This window comes from Molothrus ater, chromosome 5 (genome assembly GCF_012460135.2).
Source record: "Molothrus ater isolate BHLD 08-10-18 breed brown headed cowbird chromosome 5, BPBGC_Mater_1.1, whole genome shotgun sequence".
NCBI lineage: Eukaryota > Metazoa > Chordata > Aves > Passeriformes > Icteridae > Molothrus > Molothrus ater.
Genome location: NC_050482.2, coordinates 33040053 through 33066938, shown reverse-complemented (window position 1 = coordinate 33066938; position 26886 = coordinate 33040053). Strand labels below are relative to the sequence as shown.

Here is a 26886-nt window from a genome sequence, read left to right as displayed (position 1 = left end):
ATTCTGTGAAACGACAAATAAATAACAAGAAACTTGATTAAACACATATAAATCAGGAACAAAATCTTACAAAAGTAATATTGTCCTATTGAAGGTAGTAACAGTACTTTCTTCCCTCAGTGAAAAATTAAAATGCTCAAAATATCACCACAGTCTGATCCTGGACGCTGCTTCTGACCCACCTTCCCATTTACTTTTCAATTAAAGAACACAGCACCACAGAGTCTAGGAAAAATGCTCATCTGATTACACTAGAAGTAAGTCAGCTTTTTATTATGGGCATTAGTTAATGAGGAAAGTATTATAAATCCCATGCATGGCAAGACTCAAACTTTCCCCTGCCCCTATGAGATAGTTATAAAAACCTGTTATGTTACAGAATTAAAAAAATAAAAGTAGCAGCATTCTACTAAAAATCACTGTTACACCATTGATGCTACTGAAATATTGCAGTGAATACAATTCTTTCTTTGTGCCAGCATCTTCCACATGCAAGGGAGCAATATAATTTATTACCTAAGCACCAGAAAAATTGCCAGGTTCCACTCAGATGTAACAGCCAGAAGTTTCAAGAATGCTGTAGCTTCTAAAGATTCAGCTAAAATGATTCAGAGAGACTTAGACATTTCACTGCATCAAATTTTATTGTTTTTATAAAAAAAAAGATAGAACCAGATGCTACTTTTAAGTGAAATCATTTATTACACCAATCTGTTTTATAGGAGGTATATATATATTTTATCATTAAGACAACTTCAATAAAATGACTATCTACAAGAAGGACTTTGATTGTTTTATTTTCATGTCACCATACATGAACAAATGAATTTTATGTCTTATTAAAACATTTTACTCCGTATCAAAAATGTACACATTTTAATAACCATTGCTATGGTCTGAAGGTATTTTTACATTTAATTCATTTAATTTAAAAAATAAGTGTAATTTCCTTGCTGTATGTGTTACAGTGTAAGCTTAACTCATCCTATACATAATAAAAGTTTGTGTATACAGATAATTTTTCATGTTGTCACATACCTTCATGTCTGAGACACAGGTGGGGAATTTGCATTTCTTTTTTGCAGAAGGTTAAAGTACGTACTGATGTGAGCACAAAGCAACATTTCTTAAAACATGACCAGTTTGAATGGCACAAGAGTTAGCATTTTTATAAATTAAGAACCAGAGTTCTGCATTATGGAAACAGGTACATGAGCTTCCAGTACTTTCCTTAGGGCTTGGCTCGCTGGAAAAAAACCTGCAAAAAATTATTTTTAAAAAATTAAAACAAAGGAAATGTAAGACGTGGAATGCTTGAGGTATAAGAGAATTTGTTTGACAGAGCTAATTTTTGTGTTTAACATACTGGTCAACACATTATGAGTTTGACTTGTGCTATTTATTTATACTCACACCCTCAAAAATTATCTGTTCTTAGATTCTCTACAATTATAGGATCACATTATTGCTTTTTCAGCTATTAAACAAAAGCCACAAGAATATCAAACTACTGAGATAGCAAGGTGCTAAGAATGAGTGACAACTTTATAGATGCAGGTTTGTTTTTGTTTGTTCTGTCTTTCCAATTAACTGCTTTGCTCCTTTGAGATTCCCAATAGGAATCTACTGAAAACTACTAAATAATTCAGTATTTTGGTTTTACTTCAAGTCACTACTATGACTGAAGGGTATGGAACTAAAAGCTATTGAAAGAAAAAAAAATCTTTATACCTTTAAGTAATTTTTAAAAACTTTAGCATCAGGCTGCTGAAGTGCTTGACAGAATTCCTGTAGGAAAAAAACAAAGAAATAACTAAAGCAAAGCAGTAACTAAGAAGTAACTAAGTGAAGCAACAAAGCAACCTGAGATACATTCATATGTAAAGTCATTGGTATTCATTTGTATTTTCCCTTATGTACAACTGAAGAAAAGCATGTTATGGATAAAAATTTGTAAAAGTCTATGATAGTCCAAATGCACTCTGGGGTGAAAAACTATTTCTTTGGTGGGTTGTTTTTTTTTTTTTCAAATACAGGATATCTCGTTCACTTTTAGCTGAGGAGACAGAAACAGGACTATCTATAAGGATATCTTCAAGTTAAAATTTGAAAATTTGAATTAAAGTAGGAAGATTGCTTAGACAGTTACATGCACTGGAATTTTTTTTTTTTGCAAGGTACCTTTACAGTATCTTTACTCTTTGTGATAAATTAATCCTATTCTCATATGCAATAACTGAGTAAATTTTACTATGAGATGAAAGTAGGTTAACTTTGTAAAAAATATCCATTTCTCCCCACTTAACAATCAATCAAAGTGTTAAAGAGTTTTCCAAGTAGTCTTTTAGGAACTCCTACCTGGATTATCTCAGGAGCTACTTGCAAAGAAGGCAAATACTCTTGCTGAAGATACTGAATGCACTCAGGACCCTATAGAAAAGCAGTACACATTTTCTTCATGCATTTTTTTTTAACAGATGGAAAAATCATAGCCCTATACTGTATGGTGGTCTACATCACCATTTCACAGAAAATGAATGCTTTTCAAATGTTTAAGTTATTCTTAGCTGTTAGCACATAAAAAAGATTTCTCAATCTTGGCATTAAAGGTTCTACTGCAATTTGGTACCTTTTGTTACACAGAAGAAAAATGCACTAAAAATTGCACTGAAGTAAGAATTACAATAGAGCCAAACAGTTTGTTACATGTCAACTGTAAGAGATAGTTAATTATGGAGGCAACTCTAATTTCACTGATATTTGGAAGAAATAAAATAACTGGATATTAGCATCTGCCTACTGCTTTATCATACTACTCCATTGCAACATTCAGTAGCCAAGAGAAGATGAGCACAGTACTTCTTCTGTAACATTGACTATGTAATCTGCAGTGAACTAAGCAATAATAAAATGGAATGTCCAAACCTTTGAGTGAAACAAACATTTTGATTAACACTTCAGCTTTTGTTTTCTTTACCTATATTTATCAGATAACTTTCAGCACAGGAGGGATTACTGCACAAGCTGGCAGAATACAAACATAATCCAATAGATCTACCAAGGGAAAGTGAATTAACTTTACCAATTCACATAAGTTACCCTGGAACTAGAACAGCAACAAAGTGAGCAGACTTTTCTCCTTAATGAAGAGTCGGTATTTTGCATTCATTTATCAAGAGATACAACTACTGGATCCTGTATCCATGCACAGCATTATAATCATCCTGTTATTTTATACAAAAATACAGTGGGAATTCATCCTTGTAAGTATCTAACTTTTGGAAATTGATAAAACCACTAGAAAGAAACATGTGACAGTTATTCCCTATGAAGTATGATGAAGCTTACCCTTTTGAGATGAATTGTTTTTAATGTCACTGCACATTCTGATAAAGCCTGAAATGTAATACAGAGCATTAGACTATTGCATTGGTCTACTGGTTCACTATTCAAAGCTGAAGAACCTAATGAGACCCAAAACAAGGGCTAGTTCATGCCATTATCCCTTCATTTTCCCCTCACACAATGCCAAGTCTTGACTTTCCAGGTTTTGTTCCACTCATCAGAAAATCAGAAAAGCTTCTGCACAGCTGAATCCAAAATGAACTAGAGAACAGCCCACTCTGTGTATTTGCTTTCACTGAACATTAGTTAATAGGTAATGCAGGTCAGTGCTAAATACTTTGATCTCCAATTGATTTTAAGCCTAGATAAACTACAGGATACACCACCACAATATTCAATAATTAATCATACAGGTACCTAAGTGTAAAAAAGTCCAGGAAAACCTAAAGATGACAATCTTTAATCTCCATGGCTATTGTAGGTTTGTTAGCTTCAGTCTGCCTCAGAGAAATGAATGCAAAAAAACCATCCATAATACACACCAGTACTGTCTGAGCATCTGCTAAGTCAAACGTTTGCTTCAAAGGTGCTAAGAAACACGCAGGAACAATGTGCTTGTAGACAAAGTCTGCAAAACCTACTGGTCCATCTTTACCTCCTAAAAAGAAAAAAAATATTTCCAGTTCTATTACTTCTTCATGGGTAGTAGCAGATGGAAAGGAATTCTGGAAAGACATTCTTACCCCAGAGCTCCACCAGCTTAGAAAGAATAATAAAACAAGTCTTCTGTGCAATAGGATCTGGGTAATCCACCGCTCCTTGAATGACAGTGAACAACACACGTTCCACATTCTCTGCACCTTAAACACATTAAAATGAACTCATTACTTCAAACTGTAGCATAAAATGTTTTGGTACTCATACACTGTTTTATATTAATACTGACCTGGAAGATATGCTTCAACTTCAAAATAGCTCATTTTTGCACAAATCTCAAATATTTTTGGGAATTTTCCCCTACGATGCAAGACAACTCTTATTTAGGTTAATTTTTTTTAAGTTTGGAGATTTAAATTGCTCTTCTGGCCTTTAACCCACACAAAGGTGAGGGCAAAAAATTTTGTCCTCTCTACCTAACTTGGAAGTGTTAATTAAAACTCAGCAGCACTGCAGTAAGTTAGCTTATCTTGCAGCACATGACAAGATATTTTTCAAACATTTAAAATTTCTGTGCTGCATCTATGCTTATTTGTTTGATCTCTTTAAAAATTTCTTGGCCTATCACAACTACCAAGTGCCTCTTTCAAGAAAGCTCTCACTACTTTTTTCTGTCCCAGCAGTATTACCACCATTTTAGGACAGGGGAAAGGAATTCTGAGCTTCACTTACCAGATGAGTCACTTTAAACTTTCTGAAGTCCCTATCCATTTTGATGGAATTTAAATAGAAAGAATCACTTACAGTATCAAGCAACTAGATGTCTGACTTCAAATTCCCATTGTGAAAAATAACTAATTTGCATGTGGCCAGTAAAGGTGGGGAAAACCTGGTAACTACATATATACTAAGTCACATGATGCCTTCTACCATACATAACAAGATAAGGCAACAGTAATAAAAGTTTACAGGATTTACTGATGTGTCCTTCCAAAAATAGACAGAATGAATAGTGGCAGCTGTGAGTGGTCTTGCCCAGCAGTCTGAACACCGCTATACATTGATATGTAGTGTAGGATCTCCAATTCACCAGACAAGTACAATGATACATGAAGACAGGATACACTGTTCTTGTCTTAACAGGCACAGTGATCACATTAAGCTGAAAAGTACAATAGGAAGAATATGCCTATTATAGCTTGATTTCACAACCCCAAATTCCTGTACAACAGATAATTTGAATCAGGCAAGCTGAACACAGTACTTCCATTAATCCATTATATTGTAAGATAGTTAACAGTACTTGCCAGGAACTGGGCTAATAATTTTCTTAAATAAAACGTAGGTGAGAATAACCATAGTACTATCCTTTGAGAAACTGGATTCCTTACCTTGATTAGCTATGACTTCACTCATTCCACTTCCAGTTACTGTCTGCAGAAAAGCAAAGTAACTCCTCCGTAACATTTGTTTTTCTAAAGCAGCAGACTGGTCATTTTCTTCTGCTGGAAGGAGCAACACCTCAAAAATAGCATGAAGTAGTGGCATAAACATCTGTTGCAGAAAAGGTGAAACCTGTGTCTGTGAAGATCAGAAGAGGGTGTCAGCTCAAAAGGAGAAATTGAACATCAAGAAGTTAAAACTAAAGTCTTGTAGAATTCTCAGCTTGGATACACTTTTAATGTTAGTAATTTCATATAATTACTTACAACACAGCAAGTTGCATCAGGGTCACCATGAACATTACGGCACCTCGATTACACACCACCTATTTTAAGCCTTTTGCACAAAAATAACTAATCCTGTCTAGCATCATTTTGTGCAGGAAAAGGTTTTTCAGGATTTTTCATTCTTCTGTTCAGACAGACAATTTCAAATATCCTGAAATACCATCTCATAGACGTTAACACTGGCAACAGGTCAGGTTTTATAGAAATTTTAAGGATTACTAAATATTTCCTACTGACATTACAGAATAAACTTGTCACAACACTTTTAGTGCAAAATATAGCTAAGGGCACTAAATTAATTATGAATCGAAAAACTGAAGGCATGTGCTATTCAGTCACATCAGAATTCCACAAAGAAGCAACTCATATGTTAATTTGTTAATGCTTAAGCAAGATTTTATCTTTTATCTTCTCTTTACTATGCCTTTAAAGTATTCAAGGTGAGACTGTAGAAGCTTATTTTACCATGCTACAATAAGAATAGTACTGTATCATACAAATATAAACAAAATATTACACCTGAACATGGTATTTGTCCCACCTTGCTCCTGTGACTTTTTTATTTTACCTTCCTTCTTTCACAGACTATTTTTAATTATCTGTTATCCCAGATATAAGTCTGTATTCCTCCTTATACACATATTTGATATTTCGGTATCTCTATCTTCTGGAAATCTCATTATAAAAGATGAGAATTCACTTCAAAGCTTGTGTATTTGTAAGCTAATTTGCAACATTAGCTTAAAGCTTCAGTGGAGAGCATGAAGTTAATTGTGTCAATAAGAAAAAATTTGTGATGCAAGTAGTACTTTAAAATATCAAATCCAAAAAATTTAACACAATATAAACATTTAAGACGAATCAAAGAAAAAAATAGTAATTTAATCACTGTGTGTTCCAGCAACACATGACTGTAATCAAAAACAATGTTTCCCAATAGCAGCCTTCAAAATACACTTACTAATTTTTAGAGAGGGTACTGACACATAACTGTTTTCTGGAACTAGAAACAAAGATCTCTCAGCAACACTTTGACCCTGAAAAGCTTATGCACTATCATACCTTAAACTTAGCTGTTATTTGGTTTATAAGAGGAATGAATTCTTGAAGATCTTTTGCTTCACAATCTTTAAGCATGTGTTCAGAGGCAGAAGGAATGAAGGGAAGAACTTCCTCCTCTAGGCAAATAATCATGCGGTGAAGGAAAGTGCGGACACCACTTCTCAGAACTTCCTTTTGTAATGGACAACTGAGAGCTGGCAGAAACGTCTGTAAGCAGTCCAGATAAACCTCTGAGCATCCACACTGCTTTACAGTTTGCTTATTGCTGAAAGCCTTGCTGGTCCGGCTGTAAAAGCACACATCAAGTTTTACATAAGCTCCCATTCCAGTACAATGAAGAAGCAGTAACACTGAGAACAAATGCTTTCCAACCCAGGCACTAAACTACAATACTCCATTTCATGAACCAGTGGAAGTAATGAACAGAATATTTTCATACGAAAGAGCATCACTTTGGCAGTTTCTGAGAATTAAATTCTAACAATTTACCAACAACATATGATTAGATTAGCTCTATACAATTCTTTGAGCAAAGAAATAGATGCTGATTATGAACTCGCTCAATAGTCTCTGTATATACATCTAAAGCAGACTCTTCTAAGGGGACTTTACTTTTTCTCAGCTATCGCAAGAAATTCCACAACCACAGATGACTTTCTAGGTCAATAAATAGAAATCTCAGTCCCTCCTCCCAGTAAAACCTTTGTATTTCCTTTTTACTCAAACCAGAAACATACAGTGTTACTGTGCTGTACCTACCTAGCAAACCCAACAGCATGATTGAGGCAGTCAGCCAGTGCCATCTGTCTGTCCTCATCTTGTGCCATCATCAGTTTTTCTAACAATACTTTGAACTTCTCCATCAGTGGAGTCAACAAATTCCTCATCAGAACCTGTTTTCTTTCTGCAGAGTATTCACTGTTAACTATTAACACTCCAGCTGTTTCATAAATGAAAAGTTGATCATCACTGCTTAACAGCGCCTGGTAGCCATTTTCCTACAATGGAAGACAACAGGCTTAATTGACTAAGTGTCCTCTATCAAGGCTGTCTTCTCAAAGTTTATAGCCTTCTATGTATACACCCATCTCTACCCCATACTCCCAGAAACCCACATAAGCAAGATGATTACAATTAGGTACAAAAGTAAGGTGTGCAACTGATCTCACACAAAAAAGCAGGATAATTATTTGTGCTTAAAGGTCTGCATGCTAAGCTTACAATTCACCAAGTACTCAGGCACACTGATAAGTGCAAGCCTCACTCATTAAAAAAACCTACTGCAAATACTCACAGGAGGAGAAAGTTCCATCAGGTCTTGTATTCTGTTCAGAACATCTTCAATGAAGGGATTCATTTGCTTACTGAAGTAAAACACAAGTACATAACACTACTTAGAAGCATATTCATTTTTACAGGTTTCAAGATACTTTATGTAAGCTGTGAAGTTAGGTGCCAAACTGACTTCTCCATATACGAATCCCCTATAAATATCAAAGCACTGCTGCAGAAAAATCTGGCTTATAGGTATGATGCTAGTGGTAGGCCAAATAAATACATGGCATAGTAGGAAATAACAATTTTTTAAAATATGCATCATTTAAGTGAAGTACTTTGAACAGTTGAAAAAATAAAAGCATACTGAAATCTGAGCTTCTTCTGCCTCTAAATGAAATGCATGCCTGTGAAATAAGACCAAAATGACAGGACTGTTCAAAGGACTCATACACTGAGTAAACTTCATCAGTATAAATTCCAAAAGAATTCAAAACTTAGGGACCAGGGAATAGTTACTCTTGAAAGTCTCCAGATCCTCTCACACTCAGCTCTGCTTACTGAGAAAAAGTAGAAAAGGCATTTATATTGTTGATCAGCTTTAAAGTCTGATCAAAATAAACCAGGCATATGTATTCCACTTCTTTGTTCTGTGACAAATATTTCCACTGCTACACAGGGGAACAATGCTGCTAGAGCACCTGCTTTGGTATTTTACTTCATTGCAGTCCATCTGAAACCTAGGCTGTTCTAATGACAACTGGGACACACAGAAGTGTTTTATGTAGTAATTTCAGTGCCATTTGGATACATTTATTTACTCACTTCAGAGACTTGACAAATCTGGAAAAGAGGTAAGCTGTTCGACTCCGTACTTTAGGACTTGTATGACGAAGACCACGGTGATCTAAAAATGCCATCTGTAATCAATAAAGCATCTTAGTCTTACAGTGTCTAAACAAAGCAGGGGGAAAATGTAATCATTCAACAAGTTAAGAAACCCAGCTTCCTTAGGAACCTTCAGAGAATAGGAAAATTTCTTAAGTCTAACGAACTTAACTAGTTTCACCTAGTTAAAAATGTAAATGAGATGAAACTTACTAGTACAGTTGGAATGTGCTGAGGTTCAACAGCAAAGAATTTTTCATATCTAACCACTGTTTCAAAAAATTCCAGGGTCACTGATGTGTGTTGATAGGCACTAACACCAGAAGTCACCAGCTACAAATAAAAGCATTAGCAAGTTAGTATTTAAGCTGTTTAGAAAACCTAACTGCAGCATAAGTGACATGCTGGTCATTACAACGAGCCATGTGAACTGAAACATTCTAGGCTTTAGTGGTGCTTTTTAAAAGCTCTCAAGACATGCTTACCGTTCTCATCATGTCTTGTAAAGCTGTAGCTTTAGTTACATCACCGGAGAAATGAGCACCATGAGACACAGGAAGAGCCTCAGCCAACATATACAGCAGCCTTATTGCCACTTCTACTTCCATAAATCGTGTAGTCTGCCAGTTCCTAGAGCAAGAATATGAAGATCATGTTAGTCTTTAGTACTTTATGAAATAATCACGATTATACCATGTTAATATTTTCTTTTAAGCCTTCTTCAGATGCACAGCATAAAAAGAACAGATTTAAACTAAGTAAAACACTGGAAGGCTCAGACAGTTATTCAAGATGCTTCTGAGACTTTATCCTCGAAAATACCACCTTCTCATCAGATCACCACCAGCTTTCTTTTGCCAGTTTCCACTTGAAAGCTACAGATTTCTATTGTGCTTATTTAGATACAAAACACACCTACTATGACACGAGGACAATCCATTCAGCTTCACATAAGAAGAGACTCAGTTAAGGTACAAGGTAGCCACCAACAATACTGGATTTCTATTTGTATACACAAAACTCTCCTCCTAGCCAGGGAACTAGTAATGTTTCTTTACTTGTGTGCAGTTTCCAGGATTAGGTCTACTTTTTTTTTTTTTTTTTACAAAAATACTTCACTTAGATTTTTTTTCCCCTCATCCAACTTTGTTTTTCTGATAAAAGTAATACATAATATTTACACCTCAAGGACACTCTTATGAGATGTGGCAAAGTGAACACCTCTCCAAACAGCTGGTGCTGTGTAGGTAAGTGACAAAGATCCAGAAACATCTCTAGGAAAGAAAAGCTGCCATTAAAGGTTACAAAATAAAGCTTTTTCTTTCTGAGGGCTGAGTAACAGATGATATGAAGCCGTATTTATCATTAAGTTGTAACGAGCTCATTTTGTCAACTGACTTCACCTTGCTGCATCACACATTTCACTACAGACTGATGGTTTACAAAAGGAAAATAAAAACCTAACCCCAAAAGGCTTCATACAAATCAAGTTATAAACCCCAACTTACTGAAGTGTAGTGTTAAAAACTCTGCGGACAGATGCCAACAGTAATTCTGGTGAAACCTGAGCAAGTCTGTCCAGCAGCAGTTTCAACTGTTTTCTGTACTCCACAAACATTGCTTCATCTTCACCCTACCAAAAAAAATTCACATCAGTAAAGTCTTTATTTTCATATTTAAATTCACCCACAACTATTTTAGACAAATACATCTAAAGCAAAAACATGTACATACAAAACCAGTATAGCACACTCAGAGAATTCAATAATGCTCATCCAGTGCTCTTGCAGTATAACAGCAGGCTTCTTTTATGGCTGGATATAGTATGTTGAGAATCACTGCATTCTGTCCAAAAACATTCTAAAAAGGCTTTCCAAAATGAAAACCAGCCAAAAGTACAAGAAAGAAAATGCTTTTGGCAAAGCCTTATTAACCCAATTCTTAAAAATTGACTCACTCCTCAAAGACATTCTTTCTTAGCATCTAGCTTAGTTTTTAAATTGGACTGACAACATTTATGATGGACTGGATACAGCTTAAGTTAACCCTTTTAAGGCTATTGCTCTCTCAACAGCCTGGGACAAAGTCTGTCCCACATACTCAATCATTACTGTTGGCTGATAGAGATGTTAAGCATGGAAGGAAAATGAAATGAAAGACCTTACCCCACCCATAGCTCATTTTTGCAGAGGTTTGACCGTCTCCAGTAGCTCAAGTGGCACTTCTTTTGAGAGTTTCATTACACAGTATTTCTCATGTATTTTTGCAAGACAGAAGTGACATGCAGAAACATGCAACTTTGCACTGAACCTCAACAGCTATGTTTAGTTATCAGCATAGCTGTATTTGGCTTGGAATAGCTCTGTACAAACACAGCCACAAATATTGTAAACTCGGTTGGCTTGGATATACCTTTACTATGTTGTTTTGTCCTATGCACACATGTCTAGAAGCTTTCCATATGGAAAAAACCTCAGCCTATGGACCCTTGCTTCCTACCTTTAAATCTTTAGTCTGTGAAAAATATGTATTTTAAGTGTGAGCAAGTTTTACTACATATAATTAAGTTGCATATGTCTGTTTATTACTACAACACAATACCTCATTTTCAAAATTATATTCTTCATCATATGTCAACTTCTTCATAACAGCCAACATGATTGCCTAGGATAAAAACAGAACATTAAGCATAGAAGTAGACAAGTTATAAGAAACAATCGTGAAAAATACTACAGTAAAGAAAACATTGTAGCTAGTGTTGTGTTTACAAATATTTTTAATCCCTTTTAAACTATTCTTTTCAGAGGTTTAGCAGAAGTTAACAGTCCAAATCAAAATAGATGGATTATATCCAAACAATACACAGATGCTATTCCAGACAGACAGCAAAGACCTTTTGGAGCTCTCAGTCTGACAGTATTATCAAGCTTTACTTCCTGCTTGTAATTTGTGCTGCTCAGTTCACATGGAAAACAATCAAGATGACTGAACTAGGCAGAGGAAACTAAAAAGGTTGTCCAAGATACTATTTTAAAGGGATAAGTCAGCTTAGGTATAACATCAACTTCTCTAATAGTCCATAGTAATTGGTGTCTGTAAAATCCATCTCTATTCAATAATTGTTTTGCCATCTTTAATACAGCTGTTTCAACATTGCTTCAAGAAACAGTGCACTATATTGTAGTACCTGTAACTACTATCCATTGCATGTGGTAAATACTTCTGATTCAAGTCTTTTAGTCTAATCATTATCATCAACATCAATAAAATCAATCATTTATAGATTTGGTTTGCCATCCTTAATCCTGCAGAACAAAGTTGCAAAAAGCTTCACCGACACAATCCTTTATACATAAACCATTGTCTAAGTCTGGGAGATAGACTGGATCCAGCTGCACCTCGACTTCTCTCTAGAGGAGTTTAGAAAGCAAGGGGTCCCCTTCTGCACCTTGTCACTCAATGGGAAGGTCTCTCTACACTTTGTCCATAACTTGCAGCAGCAAGCTGTCAGACAATGAGAGCAATAAAGTGCAATATAACCTTAGTAGGGACTGTTGGTACATCTTAAAGCAGGTATAAAGGCTTGACCTTAGCTCTACTTAAGTCTGAATGAAACACAATGAAACAAAAAACCTTTTGACAAATAAACCATGATTACTATCTTTCATTTTAACTGCAAAACCTGAAATTCATCAACACCAAAATGGACCAATGGATTAAACCTAAGTTACTGAGGTGAAATTCTTGGTCATCCTGCAGAAATAGATACCTTGACACTAAGTGTCCCCATGACCTGTGAGAAGTGTCTGCTTCTCTGTAAGAAGTGATATTTAAGAATTAAAATAACTGCAAAACATTAATGCAATACACTTGTAGCCAAAAATGTTTAGAAAGACCTATCATTCTAAGAACTAAAAATGTGATCCTGCTGATGAGAAAAAACTTTGGATCTTCAGAGGCACAAGAAACAAGCCTCCTTTTTTTCCTGTTCAAATAACGAACAAGTTGAAAGTTTATACTTTAAAATGCAAAACTTTAAAGGAATGCTGCTAAGCACAACACTTAAAGCTTAAGGCAAACAACAATAAGATTTAGACTATTTCCTATTACTTTCTTATTACGAGGTGGAACAAAGAAAAAGGATTTGTGTTTCCCCGTTTAACACAAATCCTCAAGAAGTGCTCAGTAAAATTAAGAAATATTTGCAACAAGGAAATCTCCAGTATGAAAGCAACTTAAACCAACATATTTCAGGGTAGGAATATATTCCAGCTTGTAGTGTCTTAAGTATACTGCAGTAGTAATATTATTTGATCTAGCTGTAACAACAAAAGACAGCCACAAAAATAAAAAGATTCAGTGCTCTTATCAAAGTTCTCTTTTTGTGTTACCTAATCCAAATTAAACAGACATTAGACAAAAGGAAATCAAGATATCCATATACTCTACACCGCAGTTATCCAGATTCAACTTGTCATGTTAGAACAGGTACAGAACTGCGTTTTCTTTGTAAAGGAAAAGGAATCAAACGTGTTAGCTGTATGAACTTATGAAATAACTACACCAATCCAACCAGTTCAACATCCAAATCAGTACATCTACACTGGTGCAGACAGGACTGAAAAATCCATATAAGTTTACTACTTCCAAAACTGGACATGAACTTCATGTTTTATATATAAATTTAAGATTATTGACTTGAGCTAATGTATATTTGATGTAATGTTTAACATATAACTGCTCATAATTACAATTGTTATCTCTCAATTGCTGCTTCTTTCTTGAGCTTAACTTACATTATTTAGAGTTATATTTATGACAATCCTTCCTAGACTTTTTCCAATCCTTTGGAATAAGAGCAGGTTTTAATAAAAATAAAAACTTGAAGAAACAAGTTTGATTTAAGAATATTCTTTGAACAGTATAGCCTGCAGAGGAGCTTGCCAAGCTTGCCAAGCATATGCTTAAGGATTGTTTGGGAAGACCAGCTCCAGAATAGCTTTCATCTTCATACACAATTCAATATAGGCTTACTATTTAAAGAAACAACTGTAGTTACTTAGCAAAAGATGGAACACACTGTCCTTACTTTTAATTACTGTCACATACACATTGAGGCATAAAAATTAAATATGATTTGTTTCAGCAAAATGAAATATTCTGATCTAATGTGTCCTTGAAGTATAGAATCTGTAGTAAAAAATACCTACCTCTACATTAGCTTTTTGTTGGTCTGAAAGTGCAGAAAGCTGGAAAATAAAATTCAAGCGTTATTTTTTGTATTCTTACTCCTTCATTATTGTCTAAGAGAAAGACTTGCTTTTTTAACAGCTATATGATCTGCCTTTCCCCTTAACAAGATTTAACTCAACTCCTTCAGATCTCTAAACAACACTACAGAAATAGCATGACCACAGGCAGTGAAGAAACAGAATGCTAATTAATAAAAAAAACTATTTTGCAACTCAATATGAGACATTCCCAAAAAAATCAAATGAAATTATGTCAGAATTGGTCTTAAATTGAAGCCAGATGTATTTACTTGTTTCAGGATGTGAAGGTAGTCGTAACAAAAGCCAATGATGTTAGAAGAGATGTCATCATCTTCATGAATTAGAAGTTGCAACATCAGGGCCACTTTTGCTTCAATAGCTTGTAGAGTGTCTTGAGCACTCTTCATATCACCATTTTTTATCAGTTTAGTCCAACTAGCTATTAATGCTTGCCCCATCCCATTGACCAGCTTAGAAAATCTGGCCAGAAAATCCACATCATCTTCCTGCAAGAAAAGACACCTGATTAAAAATACTAACAGAGCTTATGTTTAAGTAATACAAGATTACAGACTGTACTACCCATGTCTAGTATATAGAATTAAACCAACACTTGTCTCCTAGCTGGAAACTACCAATTGCCTACAATTGGTTCTTTTCCCCCTGGGAATGGAGAGAGAAAAAAGTTAAAGCAATGCCAGATTTGTGTGTCCTCCATTACACAACAGTAGCTTGCTTCACCTCTTCAGATTTGCTTGTTTCTCTCTTTACAGCAATAAGGTTCAAAATAAAAGCAGCAGCACATGCCTACCATAAATTCTAGGCTGTATAAGAGAAAAATCTTTCTATGGAAAAACTTCAAAGAATTACCAGCTGCAGCTCACTTCAGAAATACTGATAACAAGTACCTTTCAGTACTGCCTGTTAGAGTGAGTTAATATTAAGTATTTCTGGCTTGCTTTGCAGAAATACATTGATCAGAATCGAGAAACACCCCTAAAGCAGCCACCTCAACAGGATGTTTTGGTCTCTGCCATAACTAGACAAAAGTGAAAGAATAACACATTTATCTAAGAAAGACCAAGGCAAGATTTATATTAGTAGGAATACAAATTTGACAAAGGTTTCAAAAGAGTTAAAAGCCTAGCAATCTAAGAACCACAGCTTCACAAGGACTGGCTGCTCTTTCTCCACAGCAGGTAGTGAACAGTTGTTCCTTAAACAAGGCAACTGCCAGAAAATCTGTGTTTAGTTAGTAGGTATACTTTTCCAGCTTCCAGATAAGCATTTCAAGCCTCATGTTTGATGGTGCACACGTGCAAAACAGCATACGTGTCCTTTAGAAAGCTTTTTGCTCTACTTAATTATGCACAGATTTTTTTTTAGGGTAAGACATTAGATCAGCTATATTGCCTGCAATACCTATTACAGAATCATTCAGGAGAGAAGATTCAAGACAAGGAAACACAGAAGCCGAATAAGCACAACAAGCTTTAGGAGAGGAACAGAACAGGGGAGTTACATAATACCCTGCTTCTAGAATGAAACCCTGTGTGTTCAAATTAATAATGAACATTAATAGCAAGCTCTTAAATTTAAGTATGAGAAAGCTGAAAGAAGTGTTCAGTTTTGATGCAGAAGCACAAGTACCTCCCTCTAACTTATGGACTGTTTTATAATTTTTTGTGCATCAACTTATTTAAAAACTGTCAGAAACCTATGACTCATTCCTATTGTTAAAAATCAGTACACAAACCTGATCAATACTGAAGAGGCCAGCAGACTGCAATACTTGACATAAAGACTCAACCAGTTTTGTTTTATCAATTGGGTCCATTCCCTTATTTACAATTTCAAACAAACAATCACAGGCTTCTTCCCGGAGAACTTCCACAGACATGTGACCTAGCAGCATATTTATAAACCTTCAGAGAAAAAATAGTCCAGCTTTATATATACAAAGTAACATTGTATAGAAGCTTTATATTTTTTGTGCGCATATTTACAATGATCTCTTTTTACAATTCTCTTTCTATTGTACTGACAAAACCTAACATTTTATGCATTTTAAAGAGAACACAGCAAATGGGGTAGTGTTTAGTTTGGCCATTATATCAGCTTGGCTTGCAAAAACAATCACTCTCCTAAAACTCCAAAACTCCAAAGATTACTTAAAAGTCATCTTTGAAGGACTTTTATATATTTCATTCTATACAGTCAGCACACTGCCAAGGTGATTTTTGCAAACCCTTTCCATAAAAACCTTCTTACCTTTCATTGGCTATCAGGCTCAAATCTATCCAGGATACATAAGCTCCAACTACTTCAAGGCACTGGCATGTCAACTCTGAGTTATTATATTGATAATTTTGTAAGATTTGGTACCACGACTCCACCAAACTTGGAATGCACTGTTCCCTCATAGTATCTTTTAATAAGGTGTTCCTACGAGCCTCCTATCAATACAGAAAAAGGAAAAAATCAGTCCTGTCACAGATCAGCATCTTGTCAAATTAGTAGCATTTTTGTATCCAGATGCCAGACATCATGTGTCATAGCAAGATAAATCAGAAACCCAAAGAGAATGTTTCTTTACTTTCCAACAAATAAAACCAAAATAGCCAAAGTTTTCCCTTTTATTATCCACAGTGCCTGAACACTGAAAGAAAAGGCAGAAAAAGAAGAGCAGTCTTCTAAATAATTAAATGGACTTTTCTAAGGGGTTAGGACCCCTAAACACATGCACTAGAAAACATTAACATTTAAAAATGAGTCAGTCTAGCATTACACTGGCAAACTTGGTTAATTAATTTTTGTTTGCAAGCTTTCAAGCAAAAAAAAAAATAGCTGAAAAGTATGAAATCATAAAAAGCATTAAACAACAAAGCTAAACATAACATTTTGAATTTAAACCTCCTAATATGTCTAAGGCAGAGCTGCCACAGGAAAAAAAGCATATCTAAAAACCTTCTGCTCTAATTAAAGTAAGAGAACGTAAAATTTTAAAACAAGTGTTAATGCAAAATAATAACTTGCCTCTGATGTATGAACAACATCCCGGTCCACCAGCTCAGCATCAACAGCCATCAGGATTCTGAGGTACATATCCACACCTCGTGGATTAAGGTCAACTACTGACAGAATGTCAAAAAAAAACTTGGGCCATTTTGTGAGATATTCAGTAACAAAAAGCAATGCAAAGACTTGTGCTGCTTTGTTGCGAATAAAAGTCTTCTCAGGCTGGGGATTCAGCATCTGGTAGAAACAAGACATTTCATTTGTATATTCTCAATAAATTAGAGAAGAATCCTACAGGTTTGTTGGTCTCTCTGTAGTAGTTAATATACTACCTCTCTTCCTGGTCAAGACCAATAAATAAACCCTTACATTTCCAAGGAATTTGAAGAAAAATTGGGTAAAGTGTCCTGCAATAGGGAAAATATTTTCTATGGGTGATACAGTCCTAAGCCTTTCATTCAGTACCAAGACATTAAGTGTCCTTCATAAATGCCTCCCATGCAAAACCACCACAGCTACTCAAAGACTAAAAGATCATTTGCCACTTTGGTGAAAGCTACAGTCCTCCTGTAGCTAGCTTGTGCCTGCGTTAGATGTTAGTGCTACAAATAGAAAGGAAAGTTCCTAAATCTAAGGGGAAAAAAAATCCACCACTACCAATCTCCTCTCCTTTTCCTTTCAGAAACTCCTAAACAGAACAGTTTGCCACAAAGAGAAGAGCAATTTAATCCACTTCAAAATCATCTGTTGTTTTAAAAGTTGTATTACACTCCATTTCCTACTGTTAAGTTTTCTACACGGTAACTATGTTTATCTTCAGTGTAGAAGTGCAATGGCAGCTATATAATGGCAGGTATGGGCAAACCAGTGGATACTTCTGCTGACTGCAAACTCCTGGGTGGGGCTGATACTACAAGTTTGGCTACAGTAACTAATCCACAAGAAAGAATAGTTCATACTCTGTGACACTACTAACATGGTTTATCACAGAGAAGTGATAAACATCTGCCAGCACTCGAAGCAGACAGGAGTTCACTCAGTAGGGTCTTAGAAAAATAATTAGCAGGCCTGCTTCTCCTCCAGACACTCAGGAACATCAGGAATCTGTATTATGCCTCTCTAAAGGGGAACTTTTAATACACCTTATTTCACACATAATTAAACCACAGTCATTATCTGATGCAAGAATTATCTATTTAATACTAAATTCAGGCATGGACTTCTTTACAACACTTGATTTAAAAATTTCTCACAAACCTTTAACAATCAGATACCAAATATCTTCAGGAAGCCATCTTTATACTCAAACAACAGATTAAACATTTAGTCCACACTCAATGCCCTATGTTAGTCTAAAAGCCTAACATGTAAGACTGCAGTGAAGAACACACATACCTGTGCTTGCAGCCATGTTATGAGTGTTTCCCTAATTAGCTGCTGCTGGACTTCAGTAAGTTCAGAGTATCTGAAACAAAAAAAATATTGAGGTCAAAATACAACTGTGCTTCATGGCAAGCACCAACACTCAGCAAAGCAAAAACTTTTTTATAAGGTACGTAATACTCCACATGAACGTAAATGTAAAGTTTCTAGGACAGCAATTTACAAAGCTATTTGCATGTTAAAATTCTGACTCAAAGGCAAAGATAATAAAAAACGTTTTACCCATAATAATGGATCACATTTTGAGGCATTACTGCCTCCTAGAGTGGAGTAGAAGCTTGAAATTTTGCAGGAAGGCTGCTCTATTAGGGGCAGGACATATGACCCTGACAAAAATAAACATTTCAGCATAGGCCAAAGGGAGAAAGAAGAGACATCTGTATATGCCTGAACTTGTTCACTACACATTGAAGACTATCATTATTGAGTACAAGAGGTCCTTCACTGATCTGACCTACACTACATTTACTGTCAGCCTTATGTCAAAAAACCCGAGGAAGTAATTCTGCTTTATGTCGTACACAGAGTCCTGGCAAACTGTGACATTATATCCAGCCCACCTCAAAAACCAGCCATACCTCTGCTAGGACTAGTGAAGCTGAGAATACTCTACTGCAAAGAGAGTTAGCTATAGGCTTGCAGAGTCCTTAAGAGGAATGACTGCTGAATGGGACTCCAGTGTTCCAGTCACAGCCAACTATTCATTAAAGAGAAGAAAAAAAAACACCCCACCGAAAATGTTGAAAGAAAATAAGCACCAGGAAACAAGAACAAGCATACTGCAGGAAGCAGGTGACAGGAATGAAACAAGCAGAGAAAAGTAGACAGTGAGGTAAAATTGGGTAAATAAAAAAGTGTTTAACATTTGCACTCATATCAAACTGTAAAAATCAGTCACAAAATACATCTTATTCCTATCTACATTCCTGACCAGTTCAGTGTATTACAAGCAGTCAAAATGATATTCAAAGATTCCATGATGCTCAATTCCAGATCAAGGGAGCCCAAAGTGAGAAAAAATACAGTTCTGTGCAATGACATTCATATTATTAAAAGTATTTTTCCCTAGAGTCATGGTTCTATGAAACCACCACTCAGTGAAAAGACTACTTTCTCAACATCTCTGCCATGGTCATTGAATGAATAGGGCTCTGTCTGAAGTCCAGGACTCAGTACAGAGCACAGCTGCAAAAATCAGTGAGAGTACAGAGTAAAGCCTGAATCTCCAGACAGGAATAGCTAAGTTTCAAGCAGTCCTTGCTAACTGGGTCTGCATTGGGCCATAGATGTGTTAGACTAGCTGAGAGCAGAGCATGCTGCTCAAAACCTCTCCAAGGAAAAGGAAAAGAAATACAAGACAGCTCTCTGCACCAGACTACAGACACCTCATCAATCACAACTAGGGAACAAATACTATTTCATTTGCAAGTAGAATAAAAAGGGAAAATTAAACGGATGTATACGGATGGTTTTAAGTAAAATTACTCACTTGAACTTAACTTGATGTTCCAGAACTTGAAAGCAGAAGAACTTTATGTGATCATCACTAGAAAAGAAAATTCTGTTACTGGAAGCGATACAGTTCACATTTCTGTGAAGAAAAAAAGTTCCTCAAATATTACAATCAGATTGCCCCTTTGGCACCAGACAAAAACCAAACCTGCTGCTACTGTTACTTCAAAGTAAAAATGACAAATAGTGGAGCAGTCAATCTAGTAGCAATGAGCAACTGTTAAGCTAATATTTATGTTTGATACTAGTCTTTTTTTCTACAGCCACCTGTTTGTTATGGTTTGATTTCAGTATTGAATAAACAGAACTACAATACCTACAGTATCCTGCCCTTACAAAAATCTGCCAGTATCTTTGAGGCCCACTACTACACTAAGAGTAAATTGTATTCTGCATCTTAAAAATCAAAGGTAAAGAGAAACTGGGGTGTAGATTCAGCATAGACATTCCACATGCTCTGTTATCCACACTGCTTTTTCATCTTATTATCTAAAACTTGCAACAACCATAATGTATATTTTAAAGATTATAATTTCTAATCGTATGTGGTTTTAATTACTGCACATTCTGATGGAGTCAGTAGTTTTGATAAATCATTTACAAAAAAGCATTCCTATAAACTACTGCTATTATTCAGGAGATCTGCACCCCTCAATTTCTTTCCAAATTGAATTATTCCATAAAACAGTGACAACCTAGTATTTTTGATGTAAATACACAACTATGTGCAAAAATAGTGGTGATTAGACACTCTATGCATCTTGAAAAATGGGATGGCCTACTCCATAGAACTGGGGCAAGGAACTACTTATGATATTACTGCATATAAAGTCTATAGTCTCACAGGGGGCAAACTCTCAGCACTTTTCCTCAGAATTTCAAAACCTAGCAGTCTTTAGGCTCCTAAATTACTATGGAGTTTAATTTATACATTGCTCCTTGGTGAAAGGCATTATACAGAGGCCACAGATCACTACAGTATTAAAAATAGTACAAAGACATATTAACATTCAACAATTTAGTTTGCCTATTATGCTGCTCAGCTAAATCAGACCCACACATATTACTAATGACAATAAGAAATTATTAGTTACATTACCTGTATATACTCTGAGCTAATGCTTCTGCACAGACTTGCCAAGCATCCTGAGATATCTTGAGCTGCTCAAAGTAGGCTAGTGCCTGCAAAAATCAAAGTAAGTTTCACTTTAAAACTAACAAAGCACATAGCAATACATCTCATTCACACTTTCCCTTGTATTTAAACAACTGTTCTTCAAAACACCAACACTATTTGGATACACTCCAGTGGCTCCCTAATCACCTTAACACCAAGCAGGCTTTTTTTCCAAATGCTAATATCATAGGTACCCATTTCCACTTCACATTCAACACAAACTTGAATGTGGAAGTCATAGAATCAGAAGTGTTGAGGTTAGATGGAACTCTAGAGACACATTTAGACCAGAGCAGCTTGCACAGGGCCTTTCCACTTAGGAGGAAGTTCACATCCAAGTTACAATTCCTTCCACACATTCTAAAGAAGTGCTAATTTAGTTTTTTCACTGAAAACATTTCCCTGTTTTGTTGCACCACTTTGCTTGTATTCAACACCCCAAGCTCCAAAAACATTCAAACACTAACCACTTGGACAACTGTCAGTATATGAATCTTCTACAGAAATTGAGAAAACCTCTACCAAATTTTAAATAATCATGTTACTTATCAGGACTCCTAAACAGCTTTTGACAACAGTTAATTTCACTTACTTGCTTTAAGGCTCAGTGCAGCCTGTAATACAGAACAGTAAAGCAAGTTTTGAAGCAGAAATTAGATTAACAACATTATTTCAATTCTATGAATGCGTGTATTTCAAAGGGGGTTTGGCTGCTGGATATTTTTAGGGGCTGCTTTTTGCATTAGTTCATAAAGATTTCCATTAACCATAGTCATGTCCTAAAGTATTTATTCAGAACTAAGTCCTAAAATAAGAATTCGCTTCCTGTAGTTAGTACTAGTGGTTTTCTTATTCTCAATGCATTATTTTACTACAAATGGTTTGATACTTCCCTTATGTTACATCTTACATGACTGTGGAAAAGGTAGGTCCCCTTCTGCTATGAAATATTTCAAAACTCAGCAGACTGCATAGTCAAAAGGTCAAATCTAAAAGCTTCCAATGTTAGTGATATTTTATTGACAGATCACTAAAGATTAGCTATATCCATCCTTTTAAAAAGGACAAATACCCAGAACCAACATATTTAACAGGCTACTTAGCAAATCAAACCAAATCTGTAACTGTTCTAAACATTCCAGGATCTGTTTTACGAACACAAAACCATGGTATTAACATCCTCATTCCTGGAAGATTTTCCTAGAAGTTATCTTGTAGACAGTTAAATCAACATGGTAATCAGTTAGCAGAGATAATTACTCAATAAATAATAAGTAATAATGTCTTTTCATAGGATCATCTCTTATGCAGAAAATGTTACCCACATATCATGATTACTTTCTTAACCTACTTTACAATTACACAAGTTTCACTACAATTAAACCCACATATTTCATTAAAAAGACCACTAAACCTATTAAGATGATAGTTAAAAACATCTAAGAATCAACAGGCTAATTTCAAGCAAATTGTTTTTTGTAGCTGATTTTCATTCTATGAGAATCTATGTAAGGAGTTGAGTAACAAGTATAAAGAACTGAAAAAACTTAAACAGTCAGAGTCCAGAAAACTAAATTCTATGCACGTTAAATGAAATCAAACTGAAATGTAACAGAATTGATAATACATATCCCTCAGCTTACATGTTTGCACCATGACTTGGCTTTGTACTTGCCACCACAAATCCTACGCATTTGGCTCAGAGAACAAACTCAACAAACCCCCACCCAGCCCATGAAAACATTAGATTTTTTGCACTGCAATACCATCTCCAGTTATTAGAGAGAAGAGGAAATTAATTACATACTCGTTGTCTGAAGTCTGCATCAGCATTTGGGTTGAGCCCTAAAAGGGCTTGTTCATCCATGTCTATTGCTATATTCGTTGTTTCCTGTTCCTAACTGCTTTGCCCACTGCTTCTAGAGGGCAAAATACGATCATCTGCAAATACAGAAAGAGAAATTTTATTTGCTCAGCAGAACAAGTAAAATTAAAACTAGGACAGCAACAATCACACAAGGTGGCCCACAAACCTCAAAAAATGTAGTCCAACTAAACATGAATGCTACAGTACAAATACTGTAATTCTAAGTCCTTTAATCAACTTTTCATAGTACTGTATTTAGTACTGAATAAGGGAACTTTAAAGTCTCCATATATTTCAGGGCTCTTGAAAAGAGAACTTGGTCAACAGGAAGATGGCATTAAGTATAGTATTCAGCTGAAAGGCTTAAGTACAAATTTCAAGCATGCAGAAGTTTCAGCAAGATACAACATAAGCACAAATCTACTCCTTAAATGAAAGGCCACTGTTTTTGTTCCCCACCACAAACCTAACTACAAAAAACCCCAAAAAAGAATCTCTACTCATCTCCAATATAGATAAGATGCTTCATACACCCACTTATGAAGTATTTCCAGTGGTGGGGGCAAAGTCATTAGGAGGTCTTTCTTCTAAAGCAAGCACATGCAAGTGTCTTAGAAATTAAGCAAAAAATACACCACACTAAGTTGTTAACAAAAGTTTTCTGTTCCTACCAATGGGTGCTTATTCACTAGCAATGATTTTTATTTAGAAAACTCAGTGTAAAATTAACAATTGAGCTAGACAAATATTCTAAAGTTGGCATGCTGCTATGGGCTGTTCTGCAATGCTCTAGTAAAACACAGAGAATTTAAAAAAATTAAAACTTCTCTGTCAAATAACAGGATGCTGTCAAATAACAAGAGGGGACAAAAATCCATCTATCCTTCAGTTCTCTGCCCCACCTCCCCCGCCCATGGTAACATAGTTAATTAGGCCTGAAATCAGGCCTTGTTATGTAAGTATGTAGGAGGCAGGGGAAAGGAAGAGACAAGAGGAAGAGATGAAATACAAAGGAGCTGTGGTTCCAAGCTGCCTACATACCCATAGGTAGAACTTCTAATTTCTTAGTATTGTGTCTCGTGCACGCTCTACTGTTCACCCTCCCCCACGGGAAGAAAGGTGGCACAGTGACAAGCAACAGCAAGCAGAACTGAAAAGGAGAGCCCAAAATTTAACGTGGTGACAGACTTTTCTATAAAAGTCAAGACAGAATACACTACGCATAATGAAAAGCAATTTAATAAGTAAAATTGAGTTCATACAAAAAAATTTGCAGGTTTTGGCAGTACAGAAACCAGAAAGTCTGGAACAAAATGATGACTCCTGGCAAACCAAGCCTCACAGACTGCCTTAGTCACTGTGATTCCCTCAGGGGCAGTATCTTTAGGGATTAAACTGCTGTGCTGAGTCTTCTCCCTCTGCGTCCCCAGCCCCCAATCTGCTTTCCCCATAATCAACACCTAGAAACAACAGACTAAAAAAAGGTAAAATACTGTAGGGAAAAATGATTTTTTTTTATTGCATCCTTTGATTAGGGTCTGGTCCAGAGTTACACAACTATTTAATTTACAGAGACTTTTTTTTGCACATTTACCTGCTGGTATCAGTACATTTTTATCTTTTGGGCAGATGATTTATACCTGGTGACAAATTTTACTAATAAAAATGACGTGACTCAAACATGTATTCCCTTCCCTCGTTATTGCTAACAGCAATGCCAATCTGTTCTACTGATTTTCTAAATGCCTCATGAGTGTATTTAAAATTTCAACTTCTATCATATAGCCTTTTCTCACATTCATCTTGACTAGCCAACTCTAAAAGACAATTAATGAGATAAAATATTCAAATGAGCCTCTTGAGAAAACTAATACAATAGCTTTTTTTGCCTCATGGTTTTACTTAAGCAGGTAGCTTTTCTGCCACGTATCTACTTAACCAGCCAGTTACACTTCAAAAGCAAAACTGAACAGTGATTTTAGCAGTACTAAGAATTCACAAAATACTTGGCTATAACACCAAATATGTCATTAAAGCAAGTTTTATTTATAAAAAACAATAGATAATGTTAATAGTTAATATGCAGCTGTGCAGAAAGTATTGTCTTGCTTACTTAGACATTATTTTTTGTTAAGCAGTACACCATGTCAGGTGGCAAACTTATCTTACAGTAATTAGAAGGCTGCAGTTCCTTACCAGCAAAGTCATACAGGTATGACACATCAAAATAATTTACTCCTTTTCCCCTACTAAATACTTAAAAGCACATTTGACGGTAAAGACTGTTTTCATAGTGTAAAGGAGGCAGAAAAACCAAAAAATTCAACCCATTTTAATTGGGCAAGACTACCCAATGAACAATACAGACGTGGCCAAAGTGTGTAACTTCAATCCAGATATACCCCAATAATGAAAGCATTCAAAGCATTTTAACTACAGATGCTAATCACGGGAACAATCAGCAATTATAAAAAGCTTCATGTTCAGCAGTCATTTTAAGTATTTACAAGATGCGGTAACACAGGGGGAGCCAGTGGTGTGCCTCATTTGCATTTCCTCAAGTTTTCTCTCTAATAAAACAAAGACATTAAAATTCATCTTTTATAGTCTTTTTTGCGGTTTTGCTTGCTGCAAACCTTGGGCATATTTACAGCTTCTTTGGGCTCTAGACCCTTTACACTCACCTAACAGGCGGTTAAAGCCAACAACTGTGTAACTACTGCTACTTCGACAACTTTTCAACTGGACTAGAAAAGTTTTTCTTTCTGGAAGTGACATTAGGTCTTAGTTTCAGGCACAATTTTACCGGCAGGAACTCCGGTAAGGAGCAAGGCCTCCTTGCCCCCTCCCCAGACGCGGTCAGAGCCCGGTCTCCCGTGGCTGGGAAGGGCCAGCAGGGCTCCGCAGCGCAGCCGGCCCGGGCGCTCGGGCATTCACCGCCCGCCGCGCTCAGCTCCGCGGCACAGCCATCGGCCTGGCCTTAGACCTGCCCGGTGCCGTCCCGGGCCGTAGGCAGTGATCCAGCCCAGCACCCGCACTGGGGAACCGCCGCTCCGACCACGCCGCGACCAGCGGAATATGGAAGTGCGGGGAGGTCCCTCCCTCCGCTCACGCTGCCGTCCTACGATTTCTTCCTTCCCCCACCAGAACCATAGCGGATGGACAGCCACCGAGGCGGCAGCTCCCGCGAACAGAACCGCACCACAGACTACAGCGTGTATTAGCAGAAAAAAACGCAGATATTTTTCGTGGCACCCGCAGGGCGGGACCGGTGGGGCCCGGTCGGCTGCAGCCCCCGCTGTCCCCCAGCAGCTGGGCCAGGCGGACGCGGCGGTGCCTCCCCCCCTTTCCCGGAGCCTCTCGGCTGGTGGGGAGGCGGCCCCGGGCTGAGGAAACCGGCCGGGGGACTCGCGGGAGCCCGCAGGCGCCGCCAGCTCAGCTCACACTGCCCCTTCCCCCCCGGGCTGAGTCACCCGCTCCGCGTGTTGCGTCCTGCCCGCGTCCCCCCACCGGTACCTTCCCGGTCAGTGCTCCATCGCCGCCGTCTCCCGCCCACCCCCACAGCTCCGCAGCCGCCACGAGCACAGGGAGCGGGCCGGGCCGGGCCGCGCCGCCTCGGCTGGCGGCAGGAGGAGGAGG

General features: G+C 36.8%; 1 protein-coding gene across 2 annotated transcripts; it reads right to left on the bottom strand.

The window, feature by feature from the left end:
- Window positions 1-625: 625 nt before the first annotated feature.
- On the bottom strand, window positions 626-26886 carry XPOT (exportin for tRNA). 2 transcript variants are annotated; one of them, XM_036400939.2, is made up of 25 exons: window positions 26764-26886; window positions 23188-23321; window positions 21303-21385; window positions 20181-20237; window positions 18644-18713; window positions 17267-17485; window positions 16502-16686; window positions 15987-16155; window positions 14500-14736; window positions 14168-14206; window positions 11559-11621; window positions 10466-10590; window positions 9443-9587; window positions 9171-9290; window positions 8895-8989; window positions 8089-8158; window positions 7554-7792; window positions 6795-7080; window positions 5394-5583; window positions 4089-4205; window positions 3888-4003; window positions 3349-3396; window positions 2359-2430; window positions 1732-1788; window positions 626-1258 (listed from the first exon to the last, which is right to left on the bottom strand). In XM_036400939.2, the coding sequence occupies exons 2-25, from the start codon at window positions 23245-23247 to the stop codon at window positions 1232-1234; spliced, it is 2889 nt and encodes a 962-aa protein (XP_036256832.1). In that variant the 5' UTR covers window positions 23248-23321; window positions 26764-26886; the 3' UTR covers window positions 626-1231. The 2 variants fall into 2 exon arrangements, with proteins under 2 accessions (XP_036256832.1, XP_036256834.1); XM_036400941.2 differs by lacking the exon at window positions 26764-26886 and adding an exon at window positions 24289-24304.